This window comes from Cygnus olor, chromosome 5, assembly GCF_009769625.2.
Source record: "Cygnus olor isolate bCygOlo1 chromosome 5, bCygOlo1.pri.v2, whole genome shotgun sequence".
In the NCBI taxonomy this organism is placed as follows: Eukaryota; Metazoa; Chordata; class Aves; order Anseriformes; family Anatidae; genus Cygnus; species Cygnus olor.
Window position 1 is genome coordinate 24487172 of NC_049173.1, and position 15515 is coordinate 24502686.

General features: G+C 52.5%; 1 protein-coding gene across 2 annotated transcripts in view; it reads left to right on the forward strand.

Annotated features, from left to right (window-relative positions):
- LTBP2 (latent transforming growth factor beta binding protein 2) overlaps window positions 1–15515 on the forward strand; it is a 64843-nt gene that overhangs the window by 12928 nt on the left and 36400 nt on the right. For both annotated transcript variants that reach the window (XM_040560156.1, XM_040560157.1), the window contains exon 4: window positions 14841–15022. In XM_040560156.1, the coding sequence (XP_040416090.1) occupies window positions 14841–15022 (182 nt within the window). The remainder of the gene's footprint in view (window positions 1–14840; window positions 15023–15515) is intronic.

Below are 15515 nucleotides of genomic sequence, written 5' to 3' on the forward strand. Positions count from 1 at the left end.
TAAGGATGATTTTCTGCCCCTGCAGCGGGGTAATTTGAAGCGTGAAGACCAGAAGGATTGCAAAGCTAGCAAGGAAGGGGGTGGACTTCCCTTTTGGGGCAAGCCACTTACTAGAATGGACATTTGTCTCACGAAACCGTGCTGTCAGACCAGTCTGAACTTGGAGCCTTGTTCTTGCAGTTGCAACTTCATCTGTCTCTGTGCTACTGCTGATGTGCTTTTTGTGCTTCTCCATCAGGCTTTCTCCATACAAGTGGCCTGTAGCAACAAAAGCAAGAGGCATATTGGCCTTCCCAGAACTGGGTAGATCTTGCTCAGATTTGCAAGTACAAGGATTGCTTCTTAGGTGCTGGCAACACAGGCTCACCTTCACTGGGGTTCGATTCACTTACTCTGAGAGGAGCAGCTTAGGTAGATTTTTCCAGTCCTTGGTCTCCTCCTGGGTAAGGAGGAGTCGTGCTGGTGGCACGCTGACCTCTTGTAGTGAGCCCACCACGGTCCCACAGCAGCTGCCTTGCTTGTCTGATCTGCTGATACGGAAGTGTAGAAGAATCTCTTGGGTGGCTCAGGGGCTGAGGACACTGGTGGTTCCAGGTCACAGTTGTTGTGAGATGGCTTTGAGATCCAGGACAAACAATAAGTCCCCAATCTCCCTGTGCATTCTCATTGCTAACAAGGAGGAATTGCGCAAGGCTAGGAGCTTGTAGACCTCCAAGCCACATTGTGCTGTGCCAAGACAGGAAATCAATCCTCACGTGAGTGAATTTGCTTTCTGTTTTTGTTTATTTGTGTATATATTGGCTCTATATGTGTTTGTTTGTACTGAGGTAGTAATCAGAAGCTGTGAAGTCATGTACTGGAACAATGCTGTAGTAGATGCTACATAAACATGCAGCAAAAAACATGAATCCTCCCCAGAGACCTGCTCTCTGAGCAGAGATGGGGCTGATTCTGCTTCCAATGTATTCTGAAGGGAGTCTTCAGACAGAGATAGAAGAGCAACATTAGGGGTTATTCAGAAAATTTCTGGACCAAAATATTCCCCACTCCCCTGAGAGGTGGGGCTGGCTTAAAATGGTTTCTTATCCTCAGCTGGTCAGACTTGCCAGTGATTTAAATTTAAAATTGCTACCGAGATGCTTAGGAAAAATGATGAAATCTGTCTGCCTGGCGGAGTCCGTGGGATTTGATGTGGTGCCTTGTCCTCTTGTCTTGTGAGCTCTCGTATTGGGCACACGAGCTGGGAGTGCCCAGCTCTGTTCCTGTGCTGTATCGCAGGATATCCTACCTTTGGCACGGGGCAGCTTTTCCCGGAGTGCAGGAAACCAGCACCATGTGCTGGGTGCTGCAGTGTGGCAGAGCCTGTGCTAGACATGGCTGCTCTGTCCTGGCCTCGGGCAGTCCTGCTGAGGGAGGCTCTTAGCAGCGCTTCCTTCATGGTGAGGAGCTTCAGCTGACACCAGCCTTCTCCTGGCTCAGCACCTGCTGAGAAGGCATGGCTTGGAGACGGGCGGCTCTGGGATCACTTTGGTGGCTCTGAAGCTGGTGATGCTCAAGCTTTTGCTCCTTAAAGCGCAGGCGGGGAGAAGTGTGGCTTCCCAGGTCCCTTCATGGCTAGGAGGAGGTTTGGAGCTGGGTGTCTGAGGGAGCACAGGGACCGGCTAGCTGCCACAGAAGCCAGGAGGCCCCGGCCCGAGCTGTTTGGAGCAGGGAGTGCTCCGGAGAGCAAAACCCTGGGGGTGTTAGAGGCCCTCCCAGCACGGGCTAGCAGCAAATCCTCTCTCGTCTTGATCTCAGCCTGAATCTCTGCCCGGGGAAGCAAAGCCCCGCCGGATGATTGCGCGGGTGGAGCTGCACCTCAGCCCAGAAGCCGAGCTAAATGGAAACAGCTTTGTTTTCCTAAGGCTGGAGTATCGGAAGAATTCCTGTTTGTTTAGCAGGGGGTGGAGAGGGCTCGTGCCCCTGTCCCTCTGGCTGGACGCCAGGCTGCTCTGCGGCCACCTGTCCCTGTGGCCAGCAGCCCGTGGGGAGGGACCTGCCGCTGCCACCCCGAGAAGGTCCCTCCTGGGGGAGCGGAGTGCTGGGTGCCCGGGTGCTGGGCCCGTACCCACATCTGCCCCCGAGACTGTGCTGCCCAGGCAGGATGTGTGCGCTGGGGTAGGGAAGCAAGGCTTTCCTCTTCACAAAAAAAAGAAGATGTGACCGGGACCTGCAAAGCATTTTCGCAGCAAGCCGGGCAAGGGGAAAGGAAATAGCTGTGGTACAAGGTGCTGAGACACGGCGCAGACAGCTCAGTACAGCTAAGCCCTGGAGAGCAGGGAGCTTCCTCTGGGAGGGCTCTGTTTGGGCAGGGCAGTTGCTAGGAGGTGCCTGCTGGTTTTGGGGTGGAAAAGGAAGAAGGCTGAGTTGGGACATGCCCGTCCCCCTGACTCCTGGTCTCAGAGCCCACTCTCCAGCACCCAGGAGGAGACATCTCCTCCCTTCCTGACGCGAGGAAGAGCTGGTTGCAGGCCTGGAGGAGCTGTGGCAAGCGCTTCTGGCCTGGAGAGGCTGGGGGAGCCTCGTGCCAGCAGGGAGGCCCTGCCAAAGTCTCTCTCCTCTCTCCGGGAAGCTAATGATGAGAACAGCAGGGAGCAAGCAGGAGGCAGGCTCTTGGGTGTGCAGCAGAGGTTGCTGGATGGAAAAAGTATATTTCCCCCCTTTTGAAAACTAGCAGAAGTAACTCGTCATGGTTAGAAAGCAGCTCCTGGTCTGGTGGCAAATGCCTAGTGTGCTCATTTCTGAGGAGAGTGGCATCCATGGCAGCCACTGTGTTGGCTGTGGATGGATGTAAAGCTCTCCACCCTGGGATGGCCGCTTGAAACATGACATTGAGAGCTGTGGCTTGGCAAAACCAAGCTGGATTAGCTTGTTGTCATTGAGGGCTAGCAGATAAAATGAAAAATCAGTGCAATATGGTCTGATTTTTGAAGACGCTGCTCCAAACAGAGCAGTCTTCATTGTTAAGGCAGTATCTGAAGCCTCCTGTCCCACCAGCTCTGAACTTCCCATGGTTATGAGGAAATTGGAGCTTCCTTACTGCCTTTCTTGGGCTGCTGCGGAGTGTCCAGGACAGTTTGCCCACTGCAGTGATACAGAGAATGCTAGGAGGAGGCCGGTACCAGCCACTCACCTACTGAACACGCTCCTGCTCTTCTGCTCACTTATGACTGTCATTCAACTTACACTTATGAGGGTTACAACTTATTAATACCCAATTAGCTACAGGAAGTAAAAGCCATCCTGGTTGAGAAGTCCCTCTGTGCAAGCGCACTCCCCTTGTGCGGGCTGTTTCCTCCTTTGCTTGGGATGAGACCAGCTCAGGAGATGACTTTGAATTCCTGGGGTAAAATGCTGGTGCCAACCTTGCCTTCCCTGCTGCGGCGTGTTTATGCTTGTTAACTTGAATGGCATATTTCCCTAAAGCAGATAAGCTCTAATTGCAGCTTTCTAAGTGCTTCCCTATGGCAGTGTAGTTTTCACAAGGTGGCCAAACACTTATGTTCCTTGATCCAGAGCCGACTTTGAGTAGATATCTGAGACTTTATTAAAAAATTGAAACTGAAAAGCCAGTGCCAGTCCGTGTGAGAATATGCAAAAAAGAGATTCCACTCGGGGCAATGAGAGCTCCATAAGTTCCAGGTCTCAGCCCCTCTCCTGTTTTGACACAGTTGAAAGCCCTTGGCAGGCTGTCTGGGAAGCCTAAAGGAAAAAACTCAAGCTACCCAAGAGGAGTGTAAATGTAATTTTTCTTATATAAAAATACTTCTATTTTTAAATTGCAAGATACACCTTCTCTAGCCTGGCACCAGATACACTTGCTCGACTTTCTGGTGCTTTAAAGCTGTCAGCACCATTCTGTTTTATGTGTTTTATGTATTTACTTTCTAGGGGGTTGCATACACTTCAGAGCAGCAGGAGGATAGCGAGCTTTTCGGGCTCCTTTTAAACTCCAAATATGGTCTTTATATTAGGCCTGGTTCTTCTGTACCTCCTTGGGAGCCGTTCCTATAACTTAATTCAGCCTCTAGGCTTTGGGAGAAGACGTTCAAATGTAGTTTTCCTTCTACGTGAAAGAAAAACGCTGCTCCTGTCAACTTAGTCTGAGACTACAAGCTAGAGAGCAGTGTGCACGGCAAATGCAATGTGCATGTGATGGGCGAAGTAGTACAGAAAATCCAGTTTATAGCCTATTTTATATACTACACATCTATCACTTGGGACATTTATGACAATACAATTTATGTAGCAGTTGTGTAAAAAAGAAAGATGTTAAAAAAGCACCAAGGCCACACGATCAAACACTGGAGAATTTTTCCCTGATGCCTGCATTGGTTTGTCGTCCAGCTTTCTTTCAGCTTCCTTGTGCATACGGATTATGTTGCAGTTTCTCATACCTGGTCATATGCTGCCTTTTTTGGTTTAAGCTGGTACTTAAGCAAAATCAAAGGGGTTCTCTTTGGTTTTGAGCGTTTCCATAAATCACCAAGTGCTGGCAGGACACGAGGGATGAATTGAAGCTGATTTGGTACAAGGAGGGGTTGAAATGGAGATGTAGAAGTCCCCAGAAACTAAGCGTTTGCAGGAACTATGAACAGATTCAGACTGGAAAAATATTATCTGTTACAGCCGAAGGAAAAAATCCTCCATGGGAGGAAGAAATCTAGAAGAAGGAGAGGCTGAGATTTTGCAGAGTAGGAGCGAACAGCAAATTAAGCAGCAGAGAGCAATGCAGTGTGGCTGCACGTGAGGGACCAGGCGTGCTTAGGACATTGGAGGCAGAAGACCTGATCGCATGGGCTTTTTTCCTGTTCTCCCCAGGGTCCTGCACTGAGACAAGGCAGTTTTCATTGCCAGAAAAGATCCTGACAAATTGGAAGGGTGGGAGCTGAGGGGAACAGTTAACAGACCCACGTCTGAGCCAAAAGCTGGCCTGGGAGCATGGGGAGCACGCTCAGAGGCTGAGGCTATGTGGAGGGGCAGGCAGCGTGTATTAGATTGCCTGTGCCTCGGCACGGTGGCCACAATGATTTCTCAGTGATGAGGCTTGCCACAACACCAGAGTGCCAAACTCTTCCAGGGGCGTTAGGACAGGCTGATAACGACACCGGAGCTCTGCCTTCCCTGTCCCTGTGGGGTGCTATGCGGAGGGCTGGTGCCCAGGCAGTGCCTGCTCCTGGTCCCTTCCCACCGCTGACAAAGCCTGCTCCTCCCTGCTGGTCCCCGGTGTGGGTGCCGAAAGCCACATGGGAGAGGCGCGAGAGCAGGTCCATGGTCATGGTGGGAGGACTGTGCACCTAGAAACATGGACTTTGCCACCAAGCATCATGGCTATGTGCTATGGCTCTCGTCTTCTGGCTATTGAGCAGCTGGAGGGATGGAGCCAGTGCTGGTAACAGAAGAAATAATTGGGATGCTTGTTCCCTGATTCCCAGCGGTGCTGAGACTAGGATAGGATAGGATAGGATAGGATAGGATAGGATAGGATAGGATAGGATAGGATAGGATAGGATAGTTTAGTTCAGTTGGAAGGGACCTGCAGAGGACATCAAGTCCAACTGCCTGACCACTTCAGGGCTAACCAAATATTGAAGCATGTTATTAAGGACATTATCTAAATGCCTCTTGAACACTGACTTTGAGAGTGGGCAGCAAAGTGTAATGTCCCAATGTGGCTCTCGTGGCTCAGTGCTGCAGGTGAGGGAATCCTGTGTGTGACAGGGGATGGAGAGACATAAAAACCTAACTAAAAGGAGCTAATAGATCCAAAGGCCACGTTGTTCAACCTGCATACAAGCCACTACTTTAAATTGAAATATGTCTTAGACCCGGAGTGTTCCCAGGGTGTGTGGGTGTCTCCCCCGGCTGTAGATGAAAAGCCTCTTCACCAGCTGAGAGGATTAAACACGTCTCCTCTCCACCCTGTGCCCTCTGGGCATGCTTTTCCCCCTGCTGGCATGCCTGCTGTGGGAGAGGCTTTGCCTGCCCTCTCTATACCCATGTAAAACAGGGGGAGGCTGCTGGCTGCCCCCGCTTGCCAGGGCACGTGTGGGTGTGGGGATGAATAGGGCGATGTGTTTCCTCAGGGCTTTGAAGCGGGCAGCTCGGTGGAGGGGGTTGAAGTTGCTCACCAACAGGATGAATGTGAGCTCGATGCTTTTTTTTCTGCCCGCCGTAGAGGGGGACAGGTCACCCCAGCTTCAGTCTGCCCAACGCCTCTTCTGCTGGAAGTTTCATCAGATGGGTTTGGGGTCCTCGGCGTGAGGTTGTTGTTGGATGTTGGTGGTGGTGCGCAACACCAGCTCCCCAGCTGTGCCATTGTCTTCCCATGGGCTCCAAGGCAATGTTTTGCCCTTCTCTATGCCCGGTTGTGTGACAGCACAAAACCCGTGGCCATGGGGACATGTCTGCAGCTGTATGGCTGCACTGATGGAGACCTGGGCCTGGTGGCAGCTGTTAGGACACCTCTGCATGGGTTTCTTCTCACCGAGTCATGAGAGAGGCTGGGTGGCTGGGCCTGGCAGCAGTGTTGTGCCGGTTTATCATGTGTCCGTAACAACTTCTGGGAATGCAGCAGCCCTTGCATCCAGGAAGGGGAGCCAACTGGACCAGCTTCCTCGCTGCATTAGCCCACGCTGGGGAGCGCAGGGCCGGTGGACATGTGAGAGCACATCTCCCTGGCCACCCAGCACACCCAGCACACCCAGCACGGGCTGCTCCGCCACAGCAAGCAGCACACCTTGCCTCCCACCCCCTCCAGGTCCCTGCTTTGGTCTGTAGGGTGTGCTCAGGGGGCCAGATGTGGTGGTTGTAACTGAGCAGCTGGCCTGCTTCTCTGCTGGTTCCATGTGAAGCTCAGAGCAGCTGCGGGCTGCATTTTGTTTTGTTTTTTTTCAGGGATGCATCAGCCCGCACTCCAGCTACGGAGCCTTCAGACAGCCCTCTGTCACGCCTGGCATTTTGCAGTCCCGGTTGTGGCCCGTTGAGGGGTCAGCACCAACGTCTGACAGAGCCAGCCAGGGCCACCTGCTGCTGTGCCAGCCCGGTGCCGTGCCCTTGTGCCTGTCTGCACCCTCCTTGGGCCAGGCAGGTGCTGTTCCCATGCCTGGAGAGCTGGACCGCTTCCAGGGAGGCAGTTGCTTGCTCGCTAATGCGAGAGCACAAAGACGAGCAGTGACAGAGTGGCAGGTGGCACGTGTGGCATGTGTGGCAAGGTTTCGTGTCAGCAGAGAGCTGAGCAGAGACGTGTGAGCAGCCGTTCTGGCCAGGCTGCAATGTCCTGCAGCCAAGCGGGACAGTGACTGGAAGGAGGAATGGGGTGGCCACTCACCTTGATGTCCCCGTGACAGCCCATCTGGCAGGAGATCTGGCTGCAGGTGACTGGGAATCGGGCACGAAGACACCCGGCTGGTCACTCCTGTGGCCTTCAGGTGGGCAGGTCCTGCCTGGCACAGCCTCTCCCCATCCGGGAGGGTCTTCTGCCCCACCACCTGCTTCTCCAGGCCAGGAGAACTTCTCCTGCCTTCACCACCACCCTGGAGAGCAGGGGGGCTTTGGTGTCTCCCTCACTCTCACAGGGGGTACCAGGGCTGAAGGCAGCCACAGGTGGGACAGTGACGAGCCAGGGGTGGGCAGGTTTCAGAGCTTTCTCTGCTGCCCATGGGGATGATAAACGGAGCCGAGATTTATGGACATGGTGTGGGTGGGCTTGAAGTCAGGTGCCTTGTATGGTGTGGTTTCCCCCCTCCTCCCTGAGTCCTAACAGAGCTGTCTTCCTTGTCAGCATGCTTGTGAGCTAATTGATAATAGGCTTCAGTGCTCTCTAAGCAGTGCCCCCCCTGTGCTCCGGGGCCTGGAGCCTGAGCCATGAATCCCGTCTGCCTGCTGAGGAACCTGCTCCGAGTCCAAGAAAGGGGAAGTTTCTGGTCTGCGGTCAATTTGCTGCTTTCCAAGGCTGGCTGCTTTCCTCTCCCCCTGTAGACACAGACACTGGTGTGGAGGCTGCCCATTCTTCTGTGATGCTTTAGTGGAAAATCGGCAACCGCAGAGCATTACAAAGGGGGAAGTGAATCACTGCCTTTGGTCCCTGTGGCCTCAAGCGGCAAGGGCGTCTGGCCAGGGGGACAGGCGAACGGACAAGACAGATACCGAGCATGTTGTTTGGTGTTTCGAGAGCAGGGGAGAGCCCTCCCGTTGTCCTGGCAGGTTATCAGGGGCTGAGCATGACTCAGCCCCCGTCCTGGCTGCGAGCTCTCCTCTTGGAGCAGCCGGTGCAGGCTAAGGCTGGAGGAGCTGGGGTGGTTCCCCGCTGCGAGGAGCCTCACTCCGCAGCCCCGGGGCCTCTCTGTGGGGTGCCCCGAAGCCAGTGGTCCCCTGCTGCTTAGGTCCAGCCAGGAAGGCCCCCCTGCCCTTCCCTGCTCCCTGGGCAAGAAGCAGCAGCCGCCCTGGGAAGGGTTGGCCAGCAGGAAGCAGGTGGCAGCAGCCGCTTCCCAGAGGACAGGGCAGTGGGCTGGTGATGGACAGATGGAGCTGCTTGGACTCGGGTCTGAAGATGGGGCTTTCCCAGCTCTTGGGAGATGGATCCTTCTCTGAGGGCCTCGTGTCTTCACTTCTGTTTTGGCCAGCCCTGTCCCGCTCCCTGCTGCTGTCCTGCTGGGAAACACCCATTGCTCCGCAGCAAAAAGTGGTCTCTGTGTGAGCTCTCTGATGCTCGGCAGGGTGCAGATCTTTTTCCAGCTGAAGGAGTGATTTTCCAGCCCTGGTCCACATCTGAGGTTAGCTCCCCCTGCCCACTGCCCACACCATCCAGGGTTCACTCTCTGCAGTGCCCACCCTGCTGTGGTCAGCGAGGCTTTGGGTGGGGAGAGGGCAAGGCAGCCCGAATGAAACAAGAGCAATACTCCCGTGGCACTTGGCTCTGCATTTCCTTTATGCAAGATGCGAAGTACACCACTTCCAAGCTCGCTAGCGATCTGGCCAAAACCAACATCTGAACAAAGAGCAGCCGATAGAAGCGAAATCCAGGAAAGACTGAGGTGTTGCTGGTGGGGAGAGGGAAGTGCTTTGAAGAATTCGCCACCTTTGCCTCCAGCCCCAAAGAGGACAGCTGCCCTTGGATCACGGAGAGGAGCCGCAGCTGTACGTCCACCTGGATTCCTCATGGCTTTTGTTTACCCACATCAAGTGTGATCATCAGAAGTGACCGGAGCGTTTGTCAAAACGCTTTCTATATACAGTGGGTTAGGAAAACGGTTTTGCTTTTTGGACCCCGAGGTCGTGGTGATTTTGACTTGGTTATTGTGATCCTGTGTGCCTGGTCTTGAAATGACAGGCTTTTAAAGAAAAATGTGGTTGGTTCAGAAAACAGCAGTCGTCACGCTCATCAGTGTTGTTACCAGGAGCCTGCTAGCTCAGCCTTCTGCTCTGTCCTCCGTGGGGTGAGAGGTACCAGGGAGCAGGCACCTTGCAGGTGCATCTGGGACTGGGCAGGGGAGCTGTCGTGTCAGGGAATGCATTTTTGCACTTACTCTGGCCTGCTGTCTCTGAAATAAATACAGAGCAGAATGTAACCAGTAACAAAGACTTTTTAAAAGAGGTTATCTTAACACAGATGCTATTGTCTTCCCAGGGAGGAAAGGAGAGGCAGAAGAAAGGTGCATGTGGTAGGTGTGCAGTTCCTTTGCTGAACGTCCTACAGGTGTCATTTGGATGTGTTGCATGAGGACACAAGGAACCAGACCTACCTTGGTTCTCCTGAGTGCTGGCAAGTGTCCTCTGGCCCTCGTCCTGCACCTCAGAAGAGGGCAGCTACACGTGCTTGTTGGGTAGGTTTGAGCTGTTTCAGATGCGGGTCAGTCTGTCTGCACAGCTCCCTCCTGTCCTGCACCTCTGGTAATTTTGAATGAAATTTCCCACGTGCCAGTGGCTGAAGTCTCTCAGCCAGTGACCTCGCAGCGCTCAGCCTGGTGAGACCAGCAGGAGGACAGGCATCCCTGCTCTTTGAGGGGCAGTACCGCTTCCTCTGCCTTCCCTTCTGGACCCGTGCTTCCCCCCGGGCACTGCTGATGTTAGCGGGACGCAGCAGGGTGGGTGTCCTGGGGCAGCACAGGAGAGGTGTCCCAGGAGCCTGCATGCTGTCCCTGCCCCACAGGCTGTGCCTGACACGGAGAGAGCTGTCAGCAGCTCTGACGGATGAAGAGCAGGGAAACCAGCTGCTTGGCAGGCAGTTGCCTATAAAGGAAGAGACCACTGCCTCTCTGCAGAGGCTCCATGCGGCAGAGATCTGTGCTGGCCTTGTGCCTGGCTGGAAGCGTGGAAGTGAGTAATGCCGCGCTGGGGGAGGCTGTGAGATTGAATGAATGTGAAGCCTTGGGACTTTAAGTGCCCCAGGGCGTAGTTCTCGAGGTCTCAACCTCCTCTTCCTCTTCAGTGCCTCTTCCCGGAGCAGGTGCATGGTGAGAGGTAGCACGAATCCCCCCTCTGCTGGGAATCCCTATGGTGATCTGGAGCCGCACCGTCTGTTCCCTGTCCTCTCTGTTCCCCCAAGGACAGCCACTCAGGGAAGAGAATTTGTGGCACTGAAGATCTCTGGGATCTGGGAACTGAACTGGAACCGAAGTCTCTGGAACAGAGACTTCAAGCTCTGGACATATATTAAGATCCACCAAATGGTTACGGGTTGCTAATGCCTTCTGGCCAGGTCTGTGCCGACATGGGGAGCTCAGGGCCCATTCCCTGAAACCCTCCAAGCGAGCCAGTCCCCCTCTGCCCAGCATGGACTGACTATGACAATTTGGAGGGGAAAATCTCTGTTTTACATTCCCTGACCTTGAGCCAGCTGCTTGGCATGACTTGGGGATGGATTGGATCTGACAAACTGGGATGGAAAGACGCCCTTTGCCATTGATTTCTGTGGCCTGGGGTAGGAGGGTGTTACTCAACCCAGTGTACAAATCCCAGAGCTCATCTGCCTAGAATAGACCAAATAAACAAATTAATTCAAAGCAAATCTGCCTCTCCCCGCTGCGACACACACTGGAATAGTTTGCCAACAGGATCCCAGTAGGATGGCTTTTCCTCTGGTATGGTGAGGCTTGGAGTAATGTTCCTCCTCCATTTTTCCTTTATGAGGCTGGCACTGCCTGCCTGCAGTGAGCCCCTATAATCCGCTTTTCTTCATAACTGAGACACTAATGATTACTTTTTGGATAGCTCTTCATATGTTTGCTGTTTTTCCCCTACAAAATCTGATGATCCTGGGAATCATCGGAGTTGTCCCCAGAGCTGAGGGATGGAATTCCTTTGTGCAGGCTATGGGCTGTGCCCAGCCAAGCCCTTCTGCTTGCACATAGCATGCTCCCTTCCTCAAGGATAACCACGGTGTGAGTATTTTCAAGCGCCAGAACTGATATCTCTTTGCCTTATGCCACTGGCCACCCTTACCCAGAGACTCATCAAAACTCAGGGTTCAAGTTGCCCTAGGATGATCAGCACCAGGACAGTAAGCATTGCTGGGCTGGGGAACTCTTGCCTTTTCCCTTTTGGGTGCTTCTACCTGTACAATGCAAAGTCCTGGAGTCCCCATGTTCACCCATAAGACTATGCTTGGGATCTCTCACCAGAAATCAGAGAACGTGTTCCTCAGCTTCCAGAGCTTGGTAGGGCTCATTTAGCCTCACTAGAGCTCTGTATGGCTTTTCCTTCTTTCCAAACAAAGGAAGTGGTAGCACACCAGGTAGCAAAGGAGAAGGTAACAGGAACCAGAAGTTTCCTTGTTGGCAGCAGGGCTGGATTAGTAGCTTAGAAATGTGTGGGCAGGTCATGTTGTGGCCCTTGTGGAAGTCGGGGGTAGGTGGTACCCTGCAGAATATCAGGAGAGCTTCTGGAAGAGGTTGGTAGGGACTGATGTGGTGTTCAAATAATGTTCACTTCTCTGCAATTATTCTGGTTATTCTTACTGATCACTGAAAAAATAAGCACTGTTTGCTGCACTCATCTCAGTTCCAATCTTGATTTTAACAACAACAAGTATTTTTATCAGTAGGTAACATCTCTGATGAATTTTATTATCCATCCCTGCTCATTGACCAATGCTATTTGCTCTGCCTCCATCCCTGCATGACCTTTAGCAAGACTCTGCTCTGAACAGCGTATAAACCTTCAGTCTGCAACGCTGCAGTGCAGGAAGCGTGGGTCACCTGTGCTGCTCCCTCCTCAGGACTCCTGTGCCTGCCTCCTTACAGCAGCTCAGCCGCTTCACCTTTCAGGCTTCCCTGCATTAGAAACAAATAGGCTGCAGGTATCCAGTCCGGGGACTTCTGTCAAGGCCAGAAACAATCAACAGATCAATAAATAAACTGAAAGAGCCTATGTGATAGCACAGATTACTAATCTCCATTCAGTTATATCTGCAGCGTTCCACTGATATGTCCCAGAAGTACTCTTTCCTCCCCTGAAGCCATGCTATCAGGAGCCCACTGCTTTGGTGTCTTTTGGCAGAAGGAGGGCAGCTAGACTGATGCACGTGGGTGTGGGCGTGATTTCTAGCAGGGAATAATTTGGCTTTGGTTTGCAGATGTCGTTTCATGTTCTGCCTTTTTTTGTTTGTTAGATTACAAGGCTCTTTACACCTGGCAGTTTGTTCCTGTGGAGAAGCCTGTGCCCTGTAATCAGAGCACCTCTTCATCTTCTTCTTGATAATCGAAGAGATTGACAACTTTAGGTTTCTTAAAGAATGGCATTTTCACCAGCCCTCAAATTATTTTTGTCATGTTTTTTCCTGTACCCTCCCTGGTTTTTCAACATCCCTCAGAAAGTGTGACATATTTCACGTCAGAACTAGATGTGATATTTTAGCATATACGCTCCCTACTGCGATGAGGATGTGCAGAGAGGTAAAACACCTCCCTGTTCCTGTAGTGTTTTACTACCCTGATGTCAGGGTATCGAGCTGACAGCTCATGTTTAATTGCTTGTCATTACCCCTGAAATCTTTTCAGAATTGCTGGTTTCCAGGATAGTCTCCTATCTGCAGCTGCTGCCTGCATTCCTTCTTTCTAGAAGTGTAATTCTGCATTTGGCTGTATTAAAATCCCATATTGCTTGGATGGATTTGCCCTACAAAGTGATCCAAACCGCTCTGTATGATTGCTCTGTTCTCATCATGATACACCACATTGCAAATTTGTGTGTCAGCAGCACACATTATCAATGTCGATCGCATGTTTATTTCGAAATAAAAATATTTATTTCCAGATGAAATTGTAGAGTCCTGCCAGACCTCGTACTGATCACTCTGGAACCCATCTAATTCGCTCCCCAGTGACAATTGCTTCTTGTGTCCTGTCACATCGCCAGTTTGTTATTCATTTCACATGTGCTTGATTGACACTGTACTGCTGTGTTTATTTTTTTTATCGGAGTAGCAAAGCCTCCAAGCCTGTCGTGTGTTTGTAATTCTATCAAATGATGAAAATAGACTCATTTGAGAAGAACAGTTCTCCATAGACCTTGTTGACTTGATCTCATTTATGTATTCCTTTCCTTTAGTTCCTAATTAATCGACCTGTGCGTCATCTTTTCCATTATGTTGCTCAGGGTTGATTTCTGGCTCCCTGGCCAGCAGTTACCTTGTGTATCATGCTTGACCTGTTCAAATACCAGCACACTGTTAGCTGCCTTTCCATCTCCCCAAATCCTACCATTATGCCAAGACAACCAAGCCAGGAATATCAGTGAGCCAGAGCTGCTGTCAGCCAGCTCTCGTTGGATTATCTACTCCCATTGATTTTAGAAATTCGTGTTCCCAGCAGACACTGTAATACCTCCTGTGTGCTGACTGTGACAGGGAAAATGGCAAAAAAAAAACAACATAAAATGTGATGGACGTCTTCATGCACTTCAGTGGGAAAGGGCGAGCCTCTTTGCCCCAGCCGTTCAGCCAGAGGTGGAGGTGTTGGGGTGGACAGGGCAAGACAAAGACCTGTTGGTGCTTACGATTGATTTCGATGGAATATGAGGCTGGGATTTGAAAGGAACGCGGGGCATGTGGGCAGCCAACCTGTTTTGGACCCTGGTGTGCTGAAGTCTTTTACTTTGCAGGTGGTGCAGACAAGAGCGAGGGAGAAGTTTGCTGACAAGCACCAAGCACCCACCTGGGGCTCAGTCAGTACAAGGGAGTGGGAGCGAGTGCAACAGGGATGTGCTGTTGTGCTGGGTTAAATGCAATGAGCTCTGCGTAGTGCTCTCTGTCTCCTTGTCACAGCTTGTAAGAAGTGTCACCTTATCAGCTAGGAGGCTTTGCCATGCTTGGTCCCCAGAAAACACCAAAAGCCATACATGAAATTACTGCAGAAAGTTGTAACCACACTCAGTTCTTGGTCATTTGCTCTTGTTTGTGACTCTCGAGGGCCAAGTTTTGTTTATTTGCTTGGCCTGGCTTTGCTTCTGGCTGCCTTTGTGTTCCTTTCAGTGCTCGGCTGGGTCTGTGAACACAAGGCCAGAGGAAGCTCCCCACCGTAGGAACGAGCAGGTCCGAAGCTGCCTGCGTTTGCTGGGGGGCTGTGGTGGGGCAAGGAGCAGCGATGGCAGGCAGGGGTTCTGCAAGGCAGCCGGGTGTCCTGTGCTGTGGCTGCCCTATGTGATCCCATGGGGAAGGGTACCTTGGTGAGCACTGGACCTTGGTGGCTGCAGTGCTGAGGTCAGTTCATCACCAGGGGCGGTGGTGGCTCAGAGTGGCACTGGGGATGTCCACAGGCGCAGTTACTCGTGAGGAATATCCGTTCCTTTTCTCTCTCCCGCAGGACTCAGAGCAGAATCGGCTCTCCTGTCTCCCCGCAGCACACGGGGCCCTCGCGGACTGTCCGGCGGTACCCAGCCAGCCATGGCCAGCTCACATCTAACGCGCTCCCCAACGGGCATGGGCACGAGCAGAGCAGCTCTGGGCCCCACGCGGTTTCCCAGGAGCACACGTTGGCTGCAAGGGGTAAGGCCTGCAGGGCTGTCACTCTGTTGGGGCTTCTTCTTGTGTCCTGGGGTGTCACAGGAGGTCCCAGACATCCCTGTAGTACCTTGGAAGTGGGGAGGGGAGGAGAAGAGAGCTCAGCTCCAAGGGGGAGAAGGGAGCAGAATGGAGAAAAGCTGAGGACTGAGAAAAGAGGGGTGAGAATGGTGATGCTGCTGAGCTTGGTGAAGAAGGAGACCCCACTAAAGGGGAGGAAAATGCTGGCAGCTGGGGCGGTGACAGATGCCTGCCAGGGCTGTTGAACATCACCCGAGCGTGCTGCCCTGAAGCAGGGATTGCCTCAGCCTGTAGGAACGGTGCCTCCCAGCTTCTCTCTCTGTTAGAGCAGCCCTGGAGGTCAGATTGTGTAACCGGCACCTAGTTCTTCCCTTTGGCTGCCCCCTTTGTGCCTTCTGACATGAGCAGGGATCAGGCCGGGCTGCCTGCAGTTCCAAGGCAGAGCCGCTGTAGCTCC